This window comes from Anguilla rostrata, chromosome 9 (genome assembly GCF_018555375.3).
Source record: "Anguilla rostrata isolate EN2019 chromosome 9, ASM1855537v3, whole genome shotgun sequence".
Lineage (NCBI taxonomy): Eukaryota > Metazoa > Chordata > Actinopteri > Anguilliformes > Anguillidae > Anguilla > Anguilla rostrata.
Window position 1 is genome coordinate 53,074,516 of NC_057941.1, and position 26,325 is coordinate 53,100,840.

At 42.6% G+C, this 26,325-nt stretch overlaps 3 protein-coding genes across 13 annotated transcripts; all 3 read left to right on the top strand.

Moving 5' to 3' along the window:
• The first annotated feature begins 669 nt into the window (after nucleotides 1–669).
• On the top strand, nucleotides 670–4,944 carry LOC135264196 (proteasome subunit beta type-6-like). Of its 3 annotated transcripts, none has more exons than XM_064352923.1 (6): nucleotides 670–829; nucleotides 1,296–1,363; nucleotides 3,481–3,612; nucleotides 3,777–3,906; nucleotides 4,193–4,386; nucleotides 4,555–4,944. In XM_064352923.1, the coding sequence occupies exons 1-6, from the start codon at nucleotides 737–739 to the stop codon at nucleotides 4,847–4,849; spliced, it is 912 nt and encodes a 303-aa protein (XP_064208993.1). In that variant the 5' UTR covers nucleotides 670–736; the 3' UTR covers nucleotides 4,850–4,944. The 3 variants fall into 3 exon arrangements, with proteins under 3 accessions (XP_064208993.1, XP_064208995.1, XP_064208994.1); XM_064352925.1 differs by having other exon boundaries at nucleotides 671–829; nucleotides 4,193–4,337; nucleotides 4,555–4,833; XM_064352924.1 differs by lacking the exon at nucleotides 670–829 and adding an exon at nucleotides 946–1,011.
• Nucleotides 4,945–5,097: 153 nt separating this feature from the next.
• On the top strand, nucleotides 5,098–15,221 carry LOC135264197 (uncharacterized). Of its 3 annotated transcripts, XM_064352927.1 has the most exons (8): nucleotides 5,098–5,327; nucleotides 8,282–8,376; nucleotides 10,105–10,206; nucleotides 10,460–10,585; nucleotides 11,130–11,172; nucleotides 11,753–11,964; nucleotides 12,131–12,314; nucleotides 12,472–15,221. In XM_064352927.1, the coding sequence occupies exons 3-8, from the start codon at nucleotides 10,112–10,114 to the stop codon at nucleotides 12,637–12,639; spliced, it is 828 nt and encodes a 275-aa protein (XP_064208997.1). In that variant the 5' UTR covers nucleotides 5,098–5,327; nucleotides 8,282–8,376; nucleotides 10,105–10,111; the 3' UTR covers nucleotides 12,640–15,221. The 3 variants fall into 3 exon arrangements, with proteins under 3 accessions (XP_064208997.1, XP_064208996.1, XP_064208998.1); XM_064352926.1 differs by lacking the exon at nucleotides 8,282–8,376; XM_064352928.1 differs by lacking the exons at nucleotides 5,098–5,327; nucleotides 8,282–8,376 and adding an exon at nucleotides 8,385–9,117.
• A 6,643-nt stretch (nucleotides 15,222–21,864) lies between these two features.
• Nucleotides 21,865–25,119, top strand: tnfsf13 (TNF superfamily member 13). 7 transcript variants are annotated; one of them, XR_010332630.1, is made up of 7 exons: nucleotides 21,865–22,209; nucleotides 23,297–23,411; nucleotides 23,785–23,832; nucleotides 24,082–24,200; nucleotides 24,572–24,710; nucleotides 24,824–24,993; nucleotides 25,060–25,119. XR_010332630.1 is itself a non-coding variant. In XM_064352930.1 (6 exons), exons 1-6 carry the CDS (start codon nucleotides 22,000–22,002, stop codon nucleotides 24,931–24,933), a joined length of 735 nt encoding a protein of 244 aa, XP_064209000.1. In that variant the 5' UTR covers nucleotides 21,865–21,999; the 3' UTR covers nucleotides 24,934–25,075. The 7 variants fall into 7 exon arrangements, 6 of the variants coding, with proteins under 6 accessions (XP_064209000.1, XP_064209001.1, XP_064209002.1 ...); XM_064352930.1 differs by having other exon boundaries at nucleotides 23,297–23,405; nucleotides 24,824–25,075; XM_064352929.1 differs by having other exon boundaries at nucleotides 21,866–22,209; nucleotides 24,824–25,075.
• The last annotated feature ends 1,206 nt before the right edge of the window (nucleotides 25,120–26,325 follow it).

The window sequence follows — 26,325 nt, forward strand, 5'->3', positions numbered from 1 at the left end:
CTGGCTGTGGTCAGCGCTGCACTGAGAACCCAGTCATTTAAGGGCACATATCTGATGTTCGCCTGCTTTAGCACTGGAGCACACTGCAGGGAATATCGATCGCAGGAACAATCCTAATTTTAGAATTAAGTGTTCTGGGAAGGGCTGATGTCTTTGTGGGAGAGATTCTGCAGGTTGGTCGCAGAATGACCAGTGGCGCCTAAAAGTATGGGATTCGCTGATGTCCTTGCGAAGTTTCCCGTCTAACCTTCTACGGTGTAGCCAACTGATGACCCACTGATATAAAATGGCTGAATAAATCTCCACCCCAGCTGATGTTCAGTGAGCGTTCAGGTGTAAAATGGCCTCTCTGGATCCCCTAGGAGGGAGCTACAAAGCACATTTGTCACAGCTGAGGTGAAATGGGTCTGTTTTTTTTTTGGCTGGACAAGCTGACGTTGGATTGGTTGTTGCAGATGAAAGCACTTTTGTGGGAGGTAATATGGGACGTTAGGCAATGATGCGTAAAGGTTTTGAGTTGTAAATTATTATTAGTTTTGATGTCCAGACTTTTTTTATTAGAAAAATTAGATCCTAATACTCGGGAGCACCGACCTGTACCGATGCATTGAGTAGATTGACCACTGCAACGTCCTCTATAACCCTCCGAGTACATAGGTGGCAGTATTGCACTTTTTTCCCCCTATTACTCCAGTGGCGTGAGTGCCGAAGAATAACACATTTCAACACTATCAAGATGGCGGCGTCCATGATGTCGAACCGAGCTCAAAACATTTACAATCCAGACGATTTGGTAGGGGACTGGACCGGTCAGGAAGTCAGCACTGGGGTAAGATTATGTAGGAACGGTCATTTTTTATTTACTAATCTTTATTTTCAAAGGAGGACACCGAATTGGCTTCCTCAGACCTACTCGCAAACGCGACTAGCTAATAACAAATGATACAGCGCATCTAGCTAGCGGTAGCTATGTTAGGTACATTCGTTTGCGAAATAACCAGCATACATTGAGTAAGTTCTAGCAGCTCTTACCAACCAGAATTAAGACACAAAGTATTGACCATTGCATATTTGTGGGTTATACTTTACTGAGGTATCTAGGTTATTTTCTTGCATATTACAGTTCGGTTACGGGGAATGGCTTGCAAACTCCTGCGAGTTACCTGCAGCTAGATCTTTAGCACCGCTTAGTTTTGTCTGAACAACTCAGACCTAGCTACTTATCGTCGTCGTGGTCATTATATAGGCTAGTTGGTTAACTATAAATGCTTTAAACTAGCTTTCATTTATTACAGACAACGATTATGGCCGTGGAATATGACGGAGGTGTTGTGATTGGAGCAGACTCCCGAACCACCACCGGGTGAGTATAGAGAGGTTTTGTCCCACCCGACTGTGGTCACATTTGGACTGCAGTTTTCAAACCTACCGTTGCAAAAGTGCGCTTGGTTCAGGTTTCAGTTCAGTGTTCGTTACGTTACTAATTTAAGCGGAAATATGCAAACACTACTGCTTTGGAATAGTTCCCAGGTCTAACAGTATTGTATGACATATGTGCTCAGACTAGAGACTAGCGGTCATTAATATCCCTCCTAAGCTCTCTGACAGTTTATACTCGCAGTTCATAATTTATTCATTTGCCAAAATGCATTTCTCATGGTAAGCAAACACTATAACAGCTACACTCATATAAGCTTCACTGTCAAGGTGCATGCCACAAAACCCATCAGATTAAGGGAGAAATGTGTTAGGCTTTTAGTTTTTATTAAAAAAAAAAATAAAAAAAATGGAAGCACTGATGTGTAATGTGAGAAGGTGAGTTCTGAGACATTTCTGCAAAAAAAAAAAACTTGCAATGCCCATCTCCTCTAGGTGCAAGAGAATGTGCTGGTGGTCGACAGCATCGAATTGAAGCATAATGGGAATCTCTTAGCTGTGTGTTTTAGATTAGAGTAGCACAGAGCAGCCCTGCCTGCGCGTAACGCGTGCGGTCAGACTGTGACGTCCGCACGCTCTCCCTCTCCAGCGCCTACATCGCTAACAGAGTGCTCTCCCTCTCCAGCGCCTACATCGCTAACAGAGTGCTCTCCCTCTCCAGCGCATACATCGCTAACAGAGGTCCTCTCAGCGCCTACACGCTAACAGTGCCTCCCTCTCCAGCGCCTACATCGCTAACAGAGTGCTCCCTCCAGCGCCACATCGCTAACAGAGTGCTCTCCTCTCCAGCGCCTACACGCAACAGAGTGCTCTCCCTCTCCAGCCTACATCGCAACAGAGTGCTCTCCCTCTCCAGCGCCTACATCGCTAACAGAGTGCTCTCCCTCTCCAGCGCCTACATCGCTAACAGAGTGCTCTCCCTCTCAGCGCCTACATCGCAACAGAGTGCTTCCCTCCAGCGCCACATCGCTAACAGAGTGCTCTCCCTCTCCAGCGCCTACATCGCTAACAGGTGCTCTCCTCTCCAGCCATACATCGCTAACAGAGTGCTCTCCCTCTCCAGCGCCTACACGCTAACAGTGCTCTCCTCTCCAGCGCCTACATCGCTAACAAGTGCTCTCCCTCTCAGCGCCTACATCGCTAACAGAGTGCTCTCCTCTCCAGCCCTACATCGCAACAGAGTGCTCTCCTCCAGCGCCTACATCGCTAACAGAGTGCTCTCCTCTCCAGCGCCTACATCGCTAACAGAGTGCTCTCCCTCTCCAGCGCCTACATCGCTAACAGAGTGCTCTCCCTCTCCAGCGCCACATCGCTAACAGAGTGCTCTCCTCTCCAGCGCCTACATCGCTAACAGAGTGCTCTCCTCTCCACGCCTACATCGCTAACAGAGTGCTCTCCCTCTCCAGCGCCTACATCGCTAACAGAGTGCTCTCCTCTCCAGCGCATACATCGCTAACAGAGTGCTCTCCCTCTCAGCGCCTACATCGCTAACAGAGTGCTCTCCCTCTCCAGCGCCTACATCGCTAACAGAGTGCTCTCCTCTCCAGCGCCTACATCGCTACAGAGTGCTCTCCTCTCCAGCGCCTACATCGCTAACAGAGTGTCTCCTCTCCAGCGCCTACATCGTAACAGAGTGCTCTCCCTCTCCAGCGCCTACATCGCTACAGAGTGCTCTCCTCTCCAGCGCCTACATCGCTAACAGAGTGCTCTCCCTCTCCAGCGCATACATCGCTAACAGAGTGCTCTCCCTCTCCAGCGCCTACATCGCTAACAGAGTGCTCTCCTCTCCAGCGCCTACATCGCTAACAGAGTGCTCTCCCTCTCCAGCGCCTACATCGCTAACAGAGTGCTCTCCCTCTCCAGCGCCTACATCGCTAACAGAGTGCTCTCCCTCTCCAGCGCCTACATCGCTAACAGAGTGCTCTCCCTCTCCAGCGCCTACATCGCTAACAGAGTGCTCTCCCTCTCCAGCGCCTACATCGCTAACAGAGTGCTCTCCCTCTCCAGCGCCTACATCGCTAACAGAGTGCTCTCCCTCTCCAGCGCCTACATCGCTAACAGAGTGACGGACAAGCTGACGCCCATCCACGAGCGCATCTTCTGCTGCCGGTCGGGATCCGCCGCCGACACGCAGGCCATCGCCGACGCGGTCGCCTACCAGCTGGGGTTCCACAGGTACGGTGGGCTAACGTGCTAACCGACAGCACCTGCACTCACCTGCTCCCACCTGCCCTGCCTCACACATTCATCACCTGTGTTTAACGTGTACTGAGTGTGTGTGAGTGTGTGTGTGTGTGAGTGAGTGAGTGAGTGTGACTGTCTCTCTCTCTCTCTTTCAGTATTGAGCTGGATGAGGCTCCTCTGGTTCAGACAGCAGCTAACCTGTTTAAGGAGATGTGCTACAGGTACAGAGAGGAGCTGATGGCTGGTATCATTGTAGCCGGGTGGGACAAGAGAAGGGGTGGACAGGTGAGAACATCCTGTGTCTCTCTCTCTTCTTCCTCCCTTTCCCTCTCCCTCTCCCCATTCCCCTCAGCTTCCAGTTAGTTAGTGTTGCAGGGAGGTCTGTCAATAATCACTGCTAATTTTCACCTCCCTCTTTCTCTCCCTCTCCTTTCCCCCCTCCTTCTCCCCTTCCCTCTATCTCACCCTCCTCTCTCCCCTGTTCTGGTCTCCCTCTTCCCTCCTCTCCTCTGTCCTCCCCTGTTCTGCTCTCTTCCTCTCTCCCCCCTGTTCTGCTCTCCCTCTCTCTCAGGTGTACACAGTGCCTATGGGAGGCATGCTGGTCAGGCAGCCGGTCTCTGTGGGCGGTTCTGGGAGCTCTTATATTTATGGCTTCATGGACTCCAACTACAAGGCCGGCATGAACAAGGAGGAGTGCCTGCGCTTCACTGCGGAGGGTAAGGGGGCGGAGCCTGAGGGGGAGGTGCCTGCGCATCACTGCGGAGGGTAAGGGGGCGGAGCCTGAGGGGGAGGCGCCTGCGCTTCACTGTGGAGGGTAAGGGGGCGGGGCCTGCGCTTCACTGCATAGGTTAAGGGGGTGGGGCCTATGTTTCATTGCAGAGGGTAAGGGGGTGTGACCCTTATGTGTCCCTGTTGTGACTCTCTCCGCCCCAGCCCTCTCTTTGGCCATGGAGCGGGACGGGTCCAGTGGGGGCGTGGCTCGCCTGGCTGCCATCTCAGAAGAGGGCGTGGAGAGGCGTGTCATCCTGGGAAACGAACTGCCCACGTTCTACAACGCCTGAGCGTGAGAGGAGGGGGCGGGGCTACCCAGCATGCCGCTGGTCACGCCCACAAAACAGGAGTGGAGGACAGTTCCCAACACTACAACCCTCCCACCAGCAGGGGGAGCAGAGGGCATCCAATGCACCTCTGTTGCCCCCTCACAGGGGGGAGTCTGGCATTTGAATAGGCACTTGATTGTTTACGATGTCATTATTATTTTTTTTGTCAGTATTAGTCTGTTACCTCTGTAATGTTACCTCAGTAAACCTGACATAAGCTAAACACCCCTATCTTTATGTTTATTACGTATTATAACTCCATTTTGGTTCAGCTCATAGCAGTGACTCCATCAGAGATGTGCCGGAGACCAGAGGTGACACAGAAATCAGTGCTATTCTGTGTCCAATCAGAATGAGCCTTGCAATAAGACATGCGGAATCCATGTACGCTGAGACAAATATTCCATTTGTTTATTAGGGGAAAGAATACTGGACAATGAGCGCTCAAGCACCAACGAAGAAGAGTGCTTAATATGCATTAAGACTGAGGAGGTGCATTGGGGAAAGTAAAGTCCGCTGGATTAGATTTCACGAGCCAGAAAAATCTGCTCAAAGAAAAGCTTTTCATCAAACAGTGTGATGGGAGGGGATGTGCAGACTGCAGAGGTGAGTGGTTTGGCCCTGCTGTCCTCTCTGTGGGAAGTTCTTTCCACCCCGGGGGGGTTGCGTGGGGCAGTTGGGCGGGCAGTACAGGTGGGCGTGGTGTCCGAGGCGAAGGCCCGTCGCCCTGAGGGTGTGGAACTGAGGCGTGGGCGGGGTGAGGAGACTGCAGACTGATGGGGGGTATGGAGCAGCTCTCTCAGACACTGTCTTCCTGGCTCGGGCCTCTGGTTTTGCTGCACACGCACACACCTAGAATAATAATAAAAAAATAATTAGGTTCTTAATTTAATCCCTTTATTTGGAGTTTGAAGGCTGTCCAATCTGCTACTGACTTTCATCCAAAGCCTTTTCATGGTCTTAAAAATAGACACGTCCCGGAGAAACTAATATAGATACAACAAAATGACAAGCAAAAGAAGAGAGTCTAGGGCGTGATGAAAATGATGACTCGCAGGTCCCAAAGGGAGGGATAGTGTGTGTGTGCCTGCGCCTTTGTGTGCGCGTGTGTGTGTGTGTGTGTGTGTGTTTACATGCATGCGAGTGTGTCGCATTTATGTGTGATGCGTGTGTGTGTACATGCGTTTGTGCGTGTGTGTGCCCGTGCGTTTGTATGTTTGTGTACCCGTGTGTTTGTGTGCCTGTTTGTGTGTGTGCCTGTGCGTTTGTACGTGTGTGTGTTTGTGTGCCTGTGCGTGTGTGTGCCTGTGCGTTTGTACGTGTGTGTGTTTGTGTGCCCGTGCGTTTGTGTGCCTGTTTGTGTGTGTGCCTGTGCGTTTGTATGTGTGTGTGTTTGTGTGCCCGTGCGTTTGTGTGCCTGTTTGTGTGTGTGCCTGTGCCTTTGTACGTGTGTGTGTTTGTGTGCCCGTGCGTTTGTGTGTTTGTGTGCCCGTGTTTGTGTGCCCATGCGTTTGTGTTTGTGCATGCCTGTGTGTGTGTGTGTCTGTGTGTGCGTTTGTGTTTGTGTGCCTGTGTGTTTGTGTTTGTGTACCCGTGCGTCTGTGTTTGTGCATGCCTGTGTGTGTGTGTGTCTGTGTGTGCGTTTGTGTTTGTGTGCCTGTGTGTTTGTGTTTGTGTACCCGTGCGTCTGTGTTTGTGCATGCCTGTGTGTGTGTGTGTCTGTGTGTGCGTTTGTGTTTGTGTGCCTGTGTGTTTGTATGTTTGTGTACCCGTGCGTCTGTGTGTTTGTGTGCCCGTGCGTCTGTGTGTGTGCATGCCTGTGTGTGCACGCGTTGGTTCCTGTGCAGTTCCAGCAGTGGGGGAGTTGGGTGCGTCGCAGATCAGAGCCGTCTGGGCAGACACACCTGTGCGCTTTCAGCCTCGTCTCATCCGCCTGTCAAAATCTGAGACTGTCCCAAAATACCCCAAATAATCACCGCTCGGCCCGTTTCCATGGTGCTGCCCCCAGCGTGCTCTCCGCCAGACGACGGTAATGACCGCGGTAAAGAAAAAATGAAACTGATAAAATGTGGTTTTCTAAACGCGGTGTTAAGCCCACGCAGCAGAGGGAGGAGGGCAGGGGGAAAGCATGGAATGGAAGCCTCTCTATGAAATATACAGATAATAAATATCTAATATATACAGATATTACAGATACGATGCTGAACTTAATGAGGCAGGCGATCCGATGTGTGTGTCGGGGTGGGGGAGACCAAGCGATGGGTCGATTGATTGTATTGGTCAGTAGATGCACTGCTGTCTTTACCACTCAGTGTGATTGTGTGTGTGTGTGTGTGAGAGAGAGAGAGAGAGAGAGAGAGAGAGAGAGAGAGAAAGACTGCAGGTGTGTATGTCTCTGAGGCTGTAAGTGAAAGGCTGTGTGTGTGTGTGTGAGAGAGAGAGAGAGAAAGACTTGCAGGTGTGTATGTCTCTGAGCTGTAAGGAAAGGCTGTGTGGTGTGTGGTGGAGAGAGACAAGAGAAAGACTGCAGGTGTGTATGTCTCTGAGGCTGTAAGTGAAAGGCTGTGTGTGTGTGTGTGAGAGAGAGAGAGAGAGAGAGAAAGACTGCAGGTGTGTATGTCTCTGAGGCTGTAAATGAAAGGCTGTGTGTGTGTGTGCGCAGGACTGCAAGTGGAAGACGCGGTATGTGCTCTTATGTTCTGCATCAGGGGTGTCCAGCTCCTGTCCTGGGGGGCCGCTCTGTCTGGTTTTTAGGGTGTTTCAGCACAAGTGATTCATTGAGGCCATTGATTAGCTGAGGAGTCTGCACACCTTGTTCTCAAAGCTGTAATTAACTCCTGTTTAAACGGAAACCACAAAAATACCTGCGTGCTTGTGCGTGCGTGTGTGTGCACATGTGTGTGTGTGTGACTCACTAATCCCTGCTGTTTCAGTAGCAGATGGGCTTCCTGGTTATCTGCAGTAAGGAACATCTACATCCTGCAGTCTGACAGGAGGACAGTAATGATTTTATTACACCTCTCTTATCCTCATGATGGTCGTATTTATACTGTGGATGAGGGAGCCAGGAGCTTGTATGTTTCTGTTCTTTGAAAAATGCCACTCTCTGCTTTGGGCTAGATATGTCAGATACGTCTCAAAAGATTCCATAACATTGCAAACCCTTTAGGTTAAATTTTCTGTTTGGTGTTTGTAATGTAGCAGAACTCTCTGCCTGTTGCCCCAGGCAAATAATGGACTGTCGAACAGCCCATCCTCAGCCCGAGGCCAGATTCAATACTACCACTTCTGTTTTCCCCTTTGTAAAGGCGCTAATGAATTTACTGGCTAACGGGGTCAGCTCCTCCATGTTAATGAATGTCCCTGAAACACACGCTAACGCACTAGTCCATCACCTCGGTCATTACACAGAGCCGGACAGCTCCACAGCTCATATTGATCCCCCCCCCCTCCAGGTGGTGAACCGTGCTTAATTAAGTGCTCGATCTGATGACTCTGGCAGCCAATCAAACCTGTCTGGCCCCTTCCCTCCCTCCCTCCACATCGCTGTTTTCCCCTAGAATCTCCCAGTCCGAAACCTGAGTGTCTGGTGCCTCCAGGTGGCCACGGGGACTCCTGCAAAACGTCCCACCTGGAACCCAGGATCACCAGAGCAGTAATATATTTCTTAAATAATTTTGGGAGGGCAAAACACACTTTCTTTTTTTTCTCTCTCCTCCCAATCTCATTCTGCGAGCATCAGTAAACCACAGAAGTAGTGCTGCAGCTGGAAAGCTCTGATTAAAAAAAAAAAAAAAAAAAACACTTAAATAAGGACAGACTGTCCTTAATTTTTTCCTTCCTTCCAGACAACAACCGTGCATCCACAGAGGCTTACCCCTGACAGCCAGAGCCACAGATTTGGTGTGGGAATGGCTGCCAGACTGACATATGCTGCTACTGGACAGCATCACGTCATTATTAGTTTAGCAGACCCCTTAGTCGTTGTGCTGATGATCCAAGTAGCAACTGACGTATTAAACATGTCCAACACGATTTATTTATACTCTTTGTAAATAACCAGGCACATTTAAATATTAGTTTTATTGTGTTGAATGGCGTTGTCAGGATATTCCCCGCCAATTTCCGTTTTCCTGAGTAGAAATTCTTGAAAGTCTGAAAGTCTTTTGCTCACGTGCAGTTATTTTTTTGGCGGGTTTTAGTTCTGTTTCTGTTTGTTCACTGTGTGGTATTCACAATACGTTATATTTAAAACGATTTAATGGTGGTTTAATTGAACAGTTTTCGGGGAATAACACAATTGTGTTGTCAGTGTACAGTTAACGTATGAGACAACTATCTCGGGGAATTAGGCGAATATAACGTATTTATTTCACAAGTCGACAGCTAAGTAAAGGTAAGCAGTTAGCATTCTCAAGGCTAGCTAGCTATAAACAGAGCATACAACGCAGAACTAGCAACTGTAATCTTTATAGAAAACTAAGCTCTATATTACAGCGAGTGTCCACAGTGCTTTAACATTTTGCTCAGTATTTTGTAGATTCTGACGTCTCTCTAGTCAGCTGAAAGGTTTCCCTAAAGTTAGCTGGGCAGATTTTCCGATTCGGAAGAAAGTATTTAACGACGTTTTAAAGTCTAGAACTCTATGATACGCTCTATGGTTTCACCACTCCAGTAATCTCATTCAACTTTTTCTTGCAATACCTCTAACTGTCGCGGGATGGCAGCATCTTCCTGAGTGAGCACACAAAATTAATGAGACCCAAAGCGGGTCGAAGTCTGAAATCTGCGTAGAATAGTCCTTAAAAGCCACTGACCCGGGAGTACTTTGCGATAAACCTAATTTCATTGTCCACTCATATGATAAAATAATAACTACTTTCCTCAGAGAACAAAGATGATATCTCTGTGGCTACTGAATTCTGATTGGCTGAGCGTGGTCATAAATAATAATTATACCTTGCAGAATGGTGCTGTTACGGAAATGTCCGATCAGGTACGGTCAACATAAATGAATATGAATCAGATATTTACATAAAATGTAAACGTCAAGCTTTTATTGATCAAACTGCATTTTGTAAAATAAAAAAATAAGATTTTATTTACCTATTTATATGTAAAGGATTTGAAAATGAGTACATTTCATCTCACTGTTTAGAATTATCTGTGTTTTTTAAGATCATTGGGTCATTTAACATCTTTGGGTCCCAGTCTTTTTGTACTTTTTGTTCTCACTTGCCCTTGTAATTCATTTTAATGTCCCCTCACTGCACTGCATACTGCCATAAAATTGTTCACTAAAGCCATTTTATTTTAGAGTAAAAGCTGAATGGGTTGAATAGTTAAAGTGAGTCAGCATGTTGCGTTTCTTTTTCTTTTCCAGCTAACAGATGTTTCACCTCGCGGGTCCCCATGGCGACCTACGGGCTCCAGCAGTGGACCAGGTCGAGGTGGAGGAGTGCGACCATTTTCTCTCCTTTGCAAAGTGAGTTAGTAATGCTGTGCAGTCCTAATGGCTGCAGTCAGGTGACCACAACATATAAGGTGTTCATTTAAAAATGTGGAAAGGCATGATGTTAATGAGGGCACCTGAACCTGGTGGCTGGATTGACACTTGTACTGTATTGAATAAATAGCTATTTTTGTGTTTGAAAATATACCAACCTCATCACTGTGTGCGTGTGTGTGTGTGTGCGTGTATGTATGTGTGTGTGTGTGTGTGTGTGTGTTATTCTCAGGAGATCCAGGACAGTGCAGCGGCAGTGTAATGTGGAGGCCCCTCCCTGCCCCCCCTCCTTCCTTCAGCCCAATGCCTCTGATCAGTACAACCAGGAATTCTGGGATAGAATCCTTCAATGGCCCAGGTACCTCTCTCTCTCTCTCTCACACACACACACACACATACATACATGCTTTCTTCTCTTTATCTCTCTATGTCTCTTCCTCCACCTTCTCTGTGTTTCACTTTCACAGTTTAACATGTTTTTGGCCTGAAAGGCATAGTGTAAATATTGCTGAGACACGCATCTTGCTGTTAGAGCCCCTACTCCTTGCTCTCTGTTGCCTTGCTCCCTCTATTTTCCTTCCTCTACCTCTCTCTTACTCTCTATCCACCTCTTTTCTCTCTCTTCCTTCTTTCTGTCTCTGTCTTTCCCACTCCCCCCTCTCTCTGCTCCCTGTGGTACAGAAATGTAAAGTGTGTTTTCTCTCTCTCTCCCTATGCTCTCTCTGGTACAGCAGTGGACAGTGTGTGTGCTCTCTCTCTCTCTCTCTCTCTCTCTGGTACAGTAGTGGACAGTGTGTGCTTTCTCTCTCTCTCTCTCTGGTACAGCAGTGGACAGTGTGTGTGCGCTCTCTCTCTCTCTCTCTGGTACAGTAGTGGACAGTGTGTGCTCTCTCTCTCTGCAGCCCTGTCCAGACTGAGGCCGGTGTTGTTGTAGCTGGAGGGCGGGTGAGTTTCCTGTGGCAGGCTCAGGCTCTAATCCCACACAGGCAGAACAGACAGGAAAGCTGCTGCACAGATATAGCAGCACAATGTGTGGGTCCCTGTCACAGAGGAAGTGACAGCAGTAACTCCCCAATTAATATATATCTGTTATTCATTATGTAACATATATTTATTTTATTTGTTTACAGTATGATAATTATTATTTTTAGTAGTACTGCTATTAGCATACTATTCTTATCACTACTAGCACTAGTATGCATTTTATGCTCATGTTATATCTGAATAATTAAATTTACAGTTGTTGTTATAACATTTTATTATTATTATTATTATTATTATTGTGATTGATTATTATGCTTTGGCAATATGCATTTCAGAATATGTCAAGCCAGTAAAGTATTCTGAATTTGAAAGTTGAATTTTAGAATGTGGCCTGCCTTCAGGCCCAAGCCTTTAGACTCTGAAAACTCAGCTTTAGTGCCTGAGAAGAGAGATGGAAACATCCACGCTTCATTTTATTCCCTGTGTTCTGATTGGCTGGCTGGGGCCAGGCATGCTCGCTCATTGGCTTTTGTCTGAGCAGGTGGGCGGGGCAGCTGAGCGCAGGCCCTCCCTTTGGCCGAGGAGAGGCCAGGGGGCAGAGCTGGGCAAGGACAGCCTGCCCACCCCCTCTGAGCTGATTCGCCGACGGAGGGTAAGAGGCGGGGCCCAGAAGGGTGATGTCATGCAGCAGGGCGTGGCCACGGTCCTGCAGCACATCAGTGAACTGAAGAGGAGGCAGGGCTCCATTGATCAGTGAGAGGGATGAGTGGGGGTGGCACACTGTGTGTGAGTGTGTGAGTGTATGTGTGCGTGCGTGCGTGCGTGTGTGTGTGTGTATGTGTGTGTGTGTGTGTGTGTGTGCGTGCGTGCGTGCGCGTGCGTGTGTGTGTTTATCTGTTTGTGTGTATTTGTACCACAGGCTGAAGACAGAGAGGTCTTGGGGTTTCATGGCAGATGGTGGGCCGGAGGAGATGGGTGTGGCCAGACCGGGTGACACACAGCTGCAGGAGCAGAGACCACCTGAGCTTAGCCCCGCCCAGGGGTGGGGACCCAGCGCAGGCCACGCCCCCTTCTCTACAAATCTGCCACTGTACAACCAGCAGGTGCACAGAGCACACAAATCACACTCTTACATCCACCTAATATTGCAATATTACTCACACATACGCCCGTGCACACTCACACACACACCAGGCCGAGCCTCTGCTCTCTGTATTATTAAATGTAATTGATTTGGTCTTTTTTCGCCTTTGGCTCCAGAGGACGTTTGGAGGAGGAAGTGATGCGGCGCAGACTCTCGCTCCAGGGGAGAACCCCATGATGTCGTTCGTCATGGCGACCGCTAACAGGCAGTCCCGCGGTGGCAGGTGCAGCCCGCGCCTTTCCCACAGGAGGTTCTGGGGGTTTGGCTTCGGTTCGGAGGAATAGGGTTCGGCCCAACGCTAGCTTTCGCCCCCCCCCCCCCACCCCCGTTCTGGGGGGAATCGCCCAATCGGTCTTCTCCCTGTTCCCATCGCCCAATCACCCCTCTCCCTGTTCCCAGTACCTGAAACGGTGAGGTTTCCCTGGACATATCTCCCCATTTCAGCATGAATTTTTGTGAATGGCAGAAATATGTTTTTTCTGCCAAAAGAACGTTATTTATTCTCCTTAGCTGATGTTGGATATTTCAGGTGAACTGTGCTTGTGAGCTCTTCAACATGTTTCTGATGTACGCATGCTTGTGTTTGTGTGTCTGCTGTCCTGTGCCTGATCATTCTGTCAGAAGGCATTTGTAGCATCATTTATGACCTGTTGTTATCTGTGCATCGACTTGTTCATAGTCTGTTCTGTAGGATCATTTGCAGTGAATTTCCTAGGGTAGTTTATACTGTGTTTTGAGTAAATCCTTTGTCCTTCTGTTATGTATTCATTGTCTAAGAGCTTTCTGAGGGATGACATGTTCCTGCTTGGGTTCCGTTTATTCCATAGCTGAAATGCATTAGAGTGTAATGAGGGGAAAGGGACACTAGGGGGTGTAAATTTTCATCTGTTGCTGCAGATTTGTGTTTTTTCCTCCTCTTTGGGTAATCTGCTAAAATTTTAAACAATATGGAATAAATAATAATAAAGCTATGTTATGTTTCTACGCAAACCCACAGGTCCATCTCCGTGCATTTATTAAAAGGGGGGCTGTGAATGTAGATGCTTATTTAGAACTCTGTTACTGTCTATTTACTATGCATATTTAAATGGAAGTATGTTAATACCTTTGCTCAAGGTGGTGGGTGACTCAAATGTTGTCAAGAGCAAAATAAATGTAAGAATGTGTGGCACTGCGAATATGTTTCTCACCCTGGGTACTGTAAGACAGGGGTGCACAACTCCAGTCCCGCCCAGGCTGCTCCATGTGCCGGTTTTTGTTCTAACCATGTTACCTTTGTTTTAGTTTTCTGCCAGCTCTATAAGCTGGCTCACCCCTGCACTGGAGCGCAGTGGAACCTTTAGGCTTCACCTGCAGTGTGAGGCTGCAGCCGGGGCGCGGGCAGGCGTCCGATCCTGAGCCGGGTCCAGCTGAGCGCGTGTATGAGGGCAGGAGGTCTGAAGCGGATCGGGCGCGTTCAGTGGACCCGCTGGTGTTTGGGCTGGCGGGCAGGCCCAGACCTCGCTCTGAACACCCTGTTCTCTGCTCTAGGCTTCTCTTGCATGGCAGAGAAAGCGGATTCACCCGTTTCTGGCTGAGGTGTCAGTGAGGCCTGCACAACAGGAAATGTGGCATTAAAGTGTCTCCACGGTTACCACTGTCATTACCATCAACGCCATGGGCTTCATTACATTTATTGTATGAATTTGTAATTATGCCATTCTAAATGTCTGTATTGTGTGAATTTCTCTCCTGTAAAAAAAATAATGATATGATATTGTTTTTACCAAAGAGTAAAAACAATATCTGTCCTGATCCTTTCTGAGTGGAGGTTGGGTGTTACCCTCGTGTTCCATGTGGGGTTTTCTCCCACAGTCCAAAGACACGCAGGAAGGGTGTGCGTGCCCTACAATGAATCTGTCTGAGGATTATTCCTGCCTGTCATCCAGTGCATGCTGGGATCGGCTCCTGCTCCCCCACGACCCTGCTGGGGAATAACTGGGCTAGAAGATGGATGGATGTTATCACCGAACTCCCGTGGATTCTTGAAGACAACGTGCCCACATACTGCTGCTATGAATGCCATACATGTTTAAAACAAGTGAAATGATGAAAGTTAGACTGAACAGTAATTGATAATTATTTGAATTAATATTTTATACCCGTTAATGTACCTATCACAATGAGGGTTAATGTGTCTTTAAATATTTATGATGAAAAATGTGTTAATGCAGAGAACAGAAAAAGACGTAAGTTATATTATTTTTCAAAAAAGTTTGAATTAATTTACTTCACCATGGCTGTCGCATAAACATGATTTTGTATTCAATTGTATTACAAAAAAGCAATTTATATGTTTTTGACATTTTTCCAAATTTTGTACATAAAACTATAGTCTAATGTATTTTTCATTTTTCATTATTAATCATAAATATCATCAAACACATTTTAATTGATTTATTTCACAATGTCTGTCAGATAAATATGATTATCTATTCAATTGAATTACAAAAAAAACATTTGAAACTTATAGAAATTTTTCCACTTTTGTATATATGACTATAAACTTATGAGTTTAAATTGTTCTACTCAAACCAATTATTAATCAGGAAAACCGTCAAAGCATTTTAATTGGTTTATTTCACCATGTCTGTCATATAAAGATGATTATTCAATTGTATTAGAAAAAAGCAATTAAAATGGTTTAAAAATATTTTTCCACTTTTTTGACATAAGGCTATAGGCTTTTGTATTTTGCCATTTTCCACAATATTACATTATTCATCATAAATTCCATAAAAAGCATTTTAAAATTTTTATTTCACCGTGGTTATTACATACACAGGATTGCCTTTAAGTCTATAACATTAAATGGCATTAACAATTATTTCGACATTTTTCCACAATTTTGACATAAGGCTATAGGCTTTTGTATTTTGCCATTTTCCACAATATTACATTATTCATCATAAATTCCATAAAAAGCATTTTAAAATTTTTATTTCACCGTGGGTATTACATACACAGGATTGCCTTTAAGTCTATAACATTAAATGGCATTAACAATTATTTCGACATTTTTCCACAATTTTGACATAAGGCTATAGGCTTTTGTATTTTGCCATTTTCCACAATATCACATTATTCATCATAAATTCCATAAAAAGCATTTTAAAAATTTTATTTCACCGTGGTTATTACATACACAGGATTGCCTTTAAGTCTATAACATTAAATGGCATTTACAATTGTTTCGACATTTTTCCACAATTTTGACATAAGGCTATAGGCTTTTGTATTTTGCCATTTTCCACAATATCACATTATTCATCATAAATTCCATAAAAAGCATTTTAAAATTTTTATTTCACCGTGGTTATTACATACACAGGATTGCCTTTAAGTCTATAACATTAAATGGCATTAACAATTATTTCGACATTTTTCCACAATTTTGACATAAGGCTATAGGCTTTTGTATTTTGCCATTTTCCACAATATCACATTATTCATCATAAATTCCTAAAAAGCATTTTAAAATTTTATTTCACCGTGGTATTACATACACAGGATTGCCTTTAAGTCTATAACATTAAATGGCATTACAATTGTTTCGACATTTTTCCACAATTTTGACATAAGGCTATAGGCTTTTGTATTTTGCCATTTTCCACACATATTACATTATTCATCATAAATTCCATAAAAGCATTTTAAAATTTTTATTTCACCGTGGTTTACATACACAGGATTGCCTTTAAGTCTATAACATTAAATGGCATTTACAATTGTTCGACATTTTTCCACAATTTTGACATAAGGCTATAGGCTTTTGTATTTTGCCATTTTCCACAATATCACATTATTCATCATAAATTCCATAAAAAGCATTTTAAAATTTTTATTTCACCGTGGTTATTACATACACAGGATTGCCTTTAAGTCTATAACATTAAATGGCATTTACAATTGTTTCGACATTTTTCCACAATTTTGACATAAGGCTATAGGCTTTTGTATTTTGCCATTTTCCACAATATTACATTATTCATCATAAATTCCATAAAAAGCATTTTAAAATTTTTATTTCACCGTGGTTATTACATACACAGGATTGCCTTTAAGTCTATAACATTAAATGGCATTTACAATTGTTTCGACATTTTTCCACAATTTTGACATAAGGCTATAGGCTTTTGTATTTTGCCATTTTCCACAATATTACATTATTCATCATAAATTCCATAAAAAGCATTTTAAAATTTTTATTTCACCGTGGGTATTACATACACAGGATTGCCTTTAAGTCTATAACATTAAATGGCATTAACAATTATTTCGACATTTTTCCACAATTTTGACATAAGGCTATAGGCTTTTGTATTTTGCCATTTTCCACAATATTACATTATTCATCATAAATTCCATAAAAAGCATTTAAAAATTTTTATTTCACCGTGGTTATTACATACACAGGATTGCCTTTAAGTCTATAACATTAAATGGCATTAACAATTATTTCGACATTTTTCCACAATTTTGACATAAGGCTATAGGCTTTTGTATTTTGCCATTTTCCACAATATTACATTATTCATCATAAATTCCATAAAAAGCATTTTAAAATTTTTATTTCACCGTGGTTATTACATACACAGGATTGCCTTTAAGTCTATAACATTAAATGGCATTAACAATTATTTCGACATTTTTCCACAATTTTGACATAAGGCTATAGGCTTTTGTAGTTTTGCCATTTACAATATCACATTATTCATCATAAATTCCATAAAAAGCATTTTAAAATTTTTATTTCACCGTGGTTATTACATACACAGGATTGCCTTTAAGTCTATAACATTAAATGGCATTTACAATTGTTTCGACATTTTTCCACAATTTTGACATAAGGCTATAGGCTTTTGTATTTTGCCATTTTCCACAATATTACATTATTCATCATAAATTCCATAAAAAGCATTTTAAAATTTTTATTTCACCGTGGTTATTACATACACAGGATTGCCTTTAAGTCTATAACATTAAATGGCATTTACAATTGTTTCGACATTTTTCCACAATTTTGACATAAGGCTATAGGCTTTTGTATTTTGCCATTTTCCACAATATCACATTATTCATCATAAATTCCATAAAAAGCATTTTAAAAATTTTATTTCACCGTGGTTATTACATACACAGGATTGCCTTTAAGTCTATAACATTAAATGGCATTTACAATTGTTTGGACATTTTTCCACTTTTTTGACATAAGGCTATAGGCTTTTGTATTTTGCCATTTTCCACAATATCACATTATTCATCATAAATTCCATGAAATGCATTTTAAAATTTTTATTTCACCGTGGTTATTACATGCAGAGGATTGCCTTTAAGTCTATAACATTACATGGCATTTACAATTGTTTGGACATTTTTCCTCATTTTTGACATAAGGCTATAGGCTTTTGTATTTTGCCATTTTCCACAATATCACATTATTCATCATAAATTCCATGAAATGCATTTTAAAATTTTTATTTCACCGTGGGTATTACATACACATGATTCCCTTTAAGTCTATAACATTAAATGGCATTTACAATTGTTTGGACATTTTCCATTTTTGACATAAGGCTATAGGCTTTTGTATTTTGCCATTTTCACAATATCACATATTCATCATAAATCCATAAAAGCATTTTAAATTTTTATTTCACCGTGGTATTACTACACGATTCCTTTAAGTCTATACATTAAATGGCATTTACAATTGTTTGACATTTTCCCATTTTTGACATAAGGCTATAGGCTTTTGTATTTGCCATTTCCACAATATCACATTATTCATCATAAATTCCATGAAATGCATTTTAAAATTTTTATTTCACCGTGGTTATTACATGCACAGGATTGCCTTTAAGTCTATAACATTACATGGCATTTACAATTGTTTGGACATTTTTCCAATTTTTTGACATAAGGCTATACGCTTTTGTATTTTGCCATTTTCCACAATATCACATTATTCATCATAAATTCCATAAAATGCATTTTAAAATTTTTATTTCACCGTGGGTATTACATACACATGATTCCCTTTAAGTCTATAACATTAAATGGCATTTACAATTGTTTGGACATTTTTCCACTTTTTTGACATAAGGCTATAGGCTTTTGTATTTTGCCATTTTCCACAATATCACATAATTCATCATAAATTCCATAAAATGCATTTTAAAATTTTTATTTCACCGTGGGTATTACATACACATGATTCTATTTAAGTCTATAACATTAAATGGCATTTACAATTGTTTGGACATTTTTCCAATTTTTTGACATAAGGCTATAGGCTTTTGTATTTGCCATTTCCACAATATCACATTATTCATCATAAATTCCATAAAAGCATTTTAAAATTTTATTTCACCGTGGTATTACATACACAGATTGCCTTTAAGTCTATAACATTAAATGGCATTTACAATTTTTCGACATTTTTTCCAATTTTTACATAAGGCTATAGGCTTTTGTATTTTGCCATTTTCCACAATCACATTATTCATCATAAATTCCATAAAGCATTTAAAATTTTTATTCACCGTGGTTATTACATGCACAGGATTGCCTTTAAGTCTATAACATTAAATGGCATTTACAATTGTTTGGACATTTTTCCACTTTTTTGACATAAGGCTATAGGCTTTTGTATTTTGCCATTTTCCACAATATCACATTATTCATCATAAATTCCATAAAATGCATTTTAAAATTTTTATTTCACCGTGGGTATTACATACACATGATTCCCTTTAAGTCTATAACATTAAATGGCATTTACAATTGTTTGGACATTTTTCCACTTTTTTGACATAAGGCTATAGGCTTTTGTATTTTGCCATTTTCCACAATATCACATTATTCATCATAAATTCCATGAAATGCATTTTAAATTTTTATTTCACCGTGGTTATTACATACACAGGATTGCCTATAAGTCTACAAGATTAAATGGCATTTTCAATTGTTTCGACATTTATCCACTATTTTGACATAAGGCTATAGGCTTTTGTATTTTGCCATTTTCCACAATATCACATTATTCATCATAAATTCCATAAAAAGCATTTTAAAATTTTTATTTCACCGTGGTTATTACATACACAGGATTGCCTTTAAGTCTATAACATTAAATGGCATTTAAATATTTTTGGACATTTTTCCACTTTTTTAACATAAGGCTTTTGTATTTTGCCATTTTCCACAATATCACATTATTCATCATACATTTGATAAAAAGCATTTCAAAAATTTTATTTCGTGATGGTCATTATATAAACAGGATTTCCCCAACATCTATAACAACAAATTGCATTTTAAATTTTATTGAAATTTTTTACAGTGTTTGGATATGAGACTATAGGCTTATGTATTTTTCATGTTTTCACTCAACCACATTATTAATCATAAAACTCCTCAAAAGGGTTTTAATTGATTTATTTCACCATGTCTGTCCCATAAACATGGTGTTCAATTCAATTGTATTGCAAAAAAGCAATGAACTCTTTTTTAAAACATTTTTTCACTTAGACATAAGACTATGATCTTATTTTTAAATTTTTTTTTACTCAAGCCAATAATTAATCATAAAAATAGTCAACAGCATTTTAATTGATTTATTTCACCATGGCTGTCACATAAACATGGTGTTCTATTCAATTGTATTACAAGAAAGCCATTTGAAACTTTTTGAATTTTTTCCACTTTTTGGACATAAGACTATAGTCTTATGGATTTTTCATTTTTCCACTCAACCACATTATTAATCATCAAAATCGTCAAAAGCATTTTATTTGATTTTTTTTTTTTTTACCATGGCTGTCACATAAACATAGTTTTTTATTCAATTGTATTAAAAAAAGGAAATAAAAATGTTTTGACATTTTTCCACTTTTTGGACATAAGACTATGATCTTATTTTTAAAAATTTTTCCACTCAAACACTTTATTAATCATACAAATCGTCAAAAGGATTTTAATTCATTTATTTTACCATGGCTATCACATAAACATGATTTTCTATTGAATTGTATTACAAAGAAGCTATTTAAATTTTTTTGACTTTTTTCCACTTTTTGGACATAAGACTATATAGTCTATTGATGTTTCCTTTTTCCACTTAAACACTTAATTAATAATGAACATCTCAAAAGCTTTTAAGATTCAAAAATATCATTCACTGTGTCAATTCCATTCACAGCATCCCTCATTAGAAAAATATATTATCGAATAATATCAAATAAAGAAAATAATTCCACCAAGCTTTTGACCCACTGTCATGAATTTCAAACATTTGCAGGTCTCGCTGCTATATTCTTACAGAATGCTGACCAGCTGGATTGAACATCTTCAAACAAAAAATCTCACCGCTGTCTTTTTCTGTCATACTCAATATACAGAAGCATGTCGGTCATCGGGCACAAAATCTCACTTCACAGGCACCCCTAGCCAACAATATATTTTATACCAAACATTTCTCTTCAGCAGAATGAATTATGGATACCAAAGGTAATCATCAGCTAATAAATTTACTCTGTGATCTTTGTCCACAAGTTGTATTGCCATTTTTGGACACTTCTAGTGTAAAAACACCTGAGACAATGCAGAAATCTACCCACTTAAAAAGAAAACCATCAGAGCTGTCTGGTATGCAGTGTCGCCAATGTTAAATCATGAGAAAAATAATGAAAAAAAACAAAAAAAACTAATTTGATAGGAAACAGTTTGATATTCAATGTAATCAGTCATTACTCCCATTTTCCACCTCATCTAAGAGGCCATATGTTGCTGTGGCAATCGTGCAGTGAACTCTTACGGAGTACATCCGGTCCTTATTGGACTCATACGTGCTCTGTTGAATCAGCACTGGATGTTTTACTCCGAGAGACTCAAAGGAGACAAGGCCCTGCACCATTGTCAGTGAAAACAATTAGAAATTATGTTGTTTATTTTTTATAAGAGGGGTATTGATAATTGTATTGGTAACATGAGACATTTTGCAATCCCTTCATTCTAGTTCACTGCGGCAGTAGCTGGCCCTGGTTTTCAAAAATCCACTGTATAGTTCTGAGAAACTGTAAACTGTTATTTCATAAATTTTCTGAAAGAGGGATATTGGGAAATTGGCATTGTATTATGAAGAACTTCAGCATTCCATCCAGCTGAAGTTAATTACTGTGGAAGATGGCCACTCAGGGGACCTGCAACAGCGCGTGAGAAGGCACTTTTTCCACATCCAGTGTAAAATTCGCAGAAACTGTCGTACAGTGAGATTACGTAATTTTTTTTGTTTCGTGAGTGAAAAAAGGTTCTGAAACTGACTCACAGTTTACATTTGTGGTTTGGAAACCAGAGGAAACCCGAATCATTGGGCATGGTATGTCAAGCCCATTTTCTCGAGAATTACTCACCCCCACCACCCCCCCCCCCCTTTTTCATTCTGGTGACCAACTCCTCCTACCCGTGAAGTCACAAAAGCGAAAGTTAACGGGTTGTGTTGGCGCATCCACAGCACTCCCTCCCACGCGCATCCCTAGGCCTACTCAGTGTGCGGTTTTTACTTTCTCTCTCTCACCTCTTGCTCTGGGTTTTTCCAAACCCCGATGGCTGCTCGCGGGACACAGCGCGTGACGTCGGTTCAGGGGGTCGGGTCCACGAGCGCATCTCTTATTCTGAGCGCCGCGTCCATGCTCGTCGCGTGCACCTGTCTTGGACTGCTGCTGGCTCAGGCGGCGCAGGTCCACAGGCTGCACGCGGAGCTGCGGGACCTCAAGCTGCGGGTCGCGGGGGAAACGGACGCGCGCCGCTGCGGGGTAGGTGAGTCTTCGCCGACTGAGTTCGTCACATTAGCTGCCTGAAAAATATAGGATCTATTGGAAAATACAGAAACACGAATATAGAAATCGATACTAAATTCCAACGAGGTCACGTTTTACGCAATGGGATCAAACGTCCTGCTGCGGTTATGCGGCGTAGCCTACAGAAAAATGCTTGAGAAACTTTAACTTTATCGAGAAACCATAAGACCGATAATGGGCAGCAGTCATTTGTTATTAAAGATGTGGTCAGGGTTCATGATTGATAGAGGGACATAATATTAACGAATGCACTGTAACATAGCGTGTAGTAACTGAAGTTGTGAGTGTCACATGTATAACCTTTCCCTGCGCTGCAGTGCTTCCGTTCGCTGCCCACGCAGCTGTTCGCGGACTATCCACATTCCGCTCCTGTCTCTGCTTGCGATAGAAGAAACATAATGCAAAGTTATTAATCATTTTCAAAGTAATACATTTGAGTAAAACCTATTACTTTACTATAAGATACAGCTATATAACTCCACTCTGTGTACACGCTGTGTAATAATGTTTGAGGAAGTCTGAAGCACTGGGTTGGGAACTTGGGTTGGGACTGGTAACCACTTCTGCTCGTCACCATTTCCTGAATTGCTTCATAAAATTACCAGCAGTGCAAACGAGAAGGATGTCGAAATAATTCAAGCTTGGGATGCTCGTGCAGGCAGCTGAACTGGAGTTTGTGTTTGTACATTTAAGACTTTAACCCCGGGAAAGAGAAGGGTTTTAAAAAAAACATTATACAATTCTAAAGTAGTGTTCTAAAACTCCATTGCTTTCAATTACCAGTAGCAGTTGTTACATCAGCATTAGAATGTTCAGTTAATGACACAATGTTCTGTTCTAATTACATATTTGTGATCTCACACCTTAAAGGATTAATGATGTTGCACATTCACCCGCCATGTCAGCGAATAGGCTGTGCTGCTCGCTTAACTCGCGCGGAATTACTCACGTTCTCCTGCACTGTAAATCAGTCCGGATAGGCGCTCGTGCAGAATGAATATAATTCAGCGGCGCGCGTTCGGTCCATCCTGATCTGTGCCAGGTGCCGGCGACTGCTCCTTCCGGTGGACCGGAGGCGCGAGATCTCGGCGGGATTCGAATGCGGAGGGAAATGCAGAGAGAGGGAAAGCGGCGGAGACAGCGGCAGCTCGGTAAAAGTGAGCTCGTGCCCCATTCCGCCAAGTTCATCCCAACCATCCTCATCCTCTTGTCTCAGCTGAATTATAAATAATAAATCCTATCACGTCAGATTGTGATATGTTCTTGTGCATGTAATATACAATAACTTGGCTATACTAGGCACATAAGCCTATAGAAATAATTGGCTGTGAATGTGAAGTCCAGTTACCCCACCCAACACACACACAGTGTAACCCAGGGGGCCCTTAGGATCATCGCAGCCTACGGAAACGTTACTAACTCTTGTGAAGTGCTCACTCAGCGAAACAGCTGACACCTTTCCCATCACAGCAGACTGACATCTCCAGTTTAAATGAAATCCTTGGTTGTGATTGTCGTGTCTTCCTGCAGGGCGGCGCACTTTCCTGCACCTCCTGCCCCTCTCCTCACACTCATACGGTGAATCCAGCTTTTCTTTTCTTTCTTTAATTCTCATCCTCCCATTCCATCGTCTCAGCTCTGTGATCACAGGTCTTAATATGTCACAATCTCTTCTCTTTTTCTGCTCTCTGGTTTGTTTTCTCTCTCTCTCCATCACTGCCTTGCCCCCACCTTCTCTCCCCTTCACTCTCTCTCTCTCCCCCTTCTCTCTCCCTCTCTCTGTCTCTCGCTCTCTTCTTCTTCTCTCTGTCTCTCTCGCTCTCTCAGATGAGGAGGACCAGACACTGTTGAAATGGACCACGGGACGCAGTCAAGGGGAGGGGCTAAAGTTGTCAGGTGAAACGGTTACCGTGTCGACTGGAGGGTCCTACTTCATCTACAGTCAGGTAGACTAAATGTTATGTGGGGAAATGCGTAAGGTCAGATAAGTGTGGCTGTTTTGAAGTCACTCTGGGGCTTACAGCAAATGTGGATTGCAGCTAATAGTTGATAATTCATAATCATACATAGCATGATTAATACTCAAGAGGGTTTATGATATGCAATATATATGACATATTTAATAAATTAATTCTCGCATATGACATGATAATGACAATGCTGATGTGAAAGAATAAATTATCTTTAAGCAGGAGGCGAATGTGCAATCTTACACCGGGGGTGTCAGTGTTAGACACTGAGCTCCTATTGGCTAAGAAAGGGAAAGTGTCTGTGATGCTTCCCAGGCCTCGGCGACAGACTGTGCTTTGATTGGCAGGTCCTGTATACAGACACCACTTACGTCATGGGTCATGTGATCAGAAAGCGCTTCGATGACAACGAGACCAACCTGCTGAAGTGCATGAAGAACATGCCAGCCAATAAGACACTGGCACTCAACACCTGCTATACTGCAGGTATACACTGAACACATGCTGAACACACACACACACACACCTGATACACACACACGCATACACACTGAGCACACACTCCCTGTTTTCAGACTCTCTCTCTCTTTCTCTCTCAGGTGTTCAGTACCTGGAGTCTGGCTCTGTGGTGGAGCTCCTGATTCCCCGTAAGGATGCAGAGATCAGCCTGCTGCCCCACGCCACCTTTATGGGTCTCTACAGACTCTGAACACTGAAACGACCCTGACCAACACACGTCTGAACACCGACTCAACACCAACCAACACGTCTAAACACCAACTCAACACCAACCAACACACATCTGAACATCGACACAACACCAGCCAATACACACCTGAACACCAACTCAACACCAACCAACACATCTGAACACCAACTCAACACCAACCAACACGTCTAAACACCAACTCAACACCAACCAACACATCTGAACATGGACACAACACCACCCGGCACACAGCGCAGACTGAACACATAAATCAGTACACTCAACACTGACCAACACACATCACTGACTGAACACATAAACCAGCACACTCACCACTGACAACACTTAATAAAGACTGAGCACAGAAACTAACCGACACAAGCTGAACTCCCACAGTCAGTGTCACAGTTATCTGTTGTAAATCCCAGAGAAGGCTAGTGGATCATGGTTTTAAGCATTTAAAGCTGTACTCAACATGAATTTAATCACATCCAGCCGTAAACAAATTACATTATTAAATGTCCAGGCCGTCAGAATTAAAAAACATACTTGTTTATTAATTGAAAAAAGGATTGTTTGAGAGGCAGAGACTCAGTTAATGAGCATTTTTTTGCAAATTTGTTTGAGTTTCCCTTCACACACACACAAACCACCACATGTATTTCTGATGAGGCTGATGACACATCTGTGATCTAAAAAACAGTGATTCGAATTTGTTTGATTTCCTCATTCTGCTCCAGGGTTATGAAGCAGGTACTAATGCTGCATTCTACTGGCAAATAGACACCACACACATGCATGCAAACACACACAGATCAACAAGTGCATGCACACCAGCATGCAAATACACGCATGCACACACACAAGGCATCACACACACTGCATGCCACACACACGCTACACACCACAGTGCATGCACACACACGCATGCACACACACACAGATACACACACACAAGTGATGCACACAACACACACAGCATGCACACACACATACCACACACTGCAACACCACCACACACACCACATGCAGGAACACACGCAGCACCACACACACACATGCCAACAGTATTAATCAGTAGTGTGTACATTTTAGTGTGTACAGTAAATGAAAATATGGTATGGTATTGTGCGGATGGTGTGTGTGTGTGTGTGTGTGTGTATGCATGGTGTGTGTGTGTGTGTATATGTGTGAGTGTGTGTGTGTATGTGACTGTGTGTGGTGTATGTGTGTGTGTCTGTATGTGTGTGTGTGTGTGTGTGTGTGTGTGTGTGCGTGCTTGCTTGCTCTGAACCCTTTTCCCCACACATGAATGGAATCTGTCTGGTAATGGTGCAGTTGCTTGTTTTGTAAATTCTTTCTGCTTGCATTATTAAAGCATAGGCATGTGAA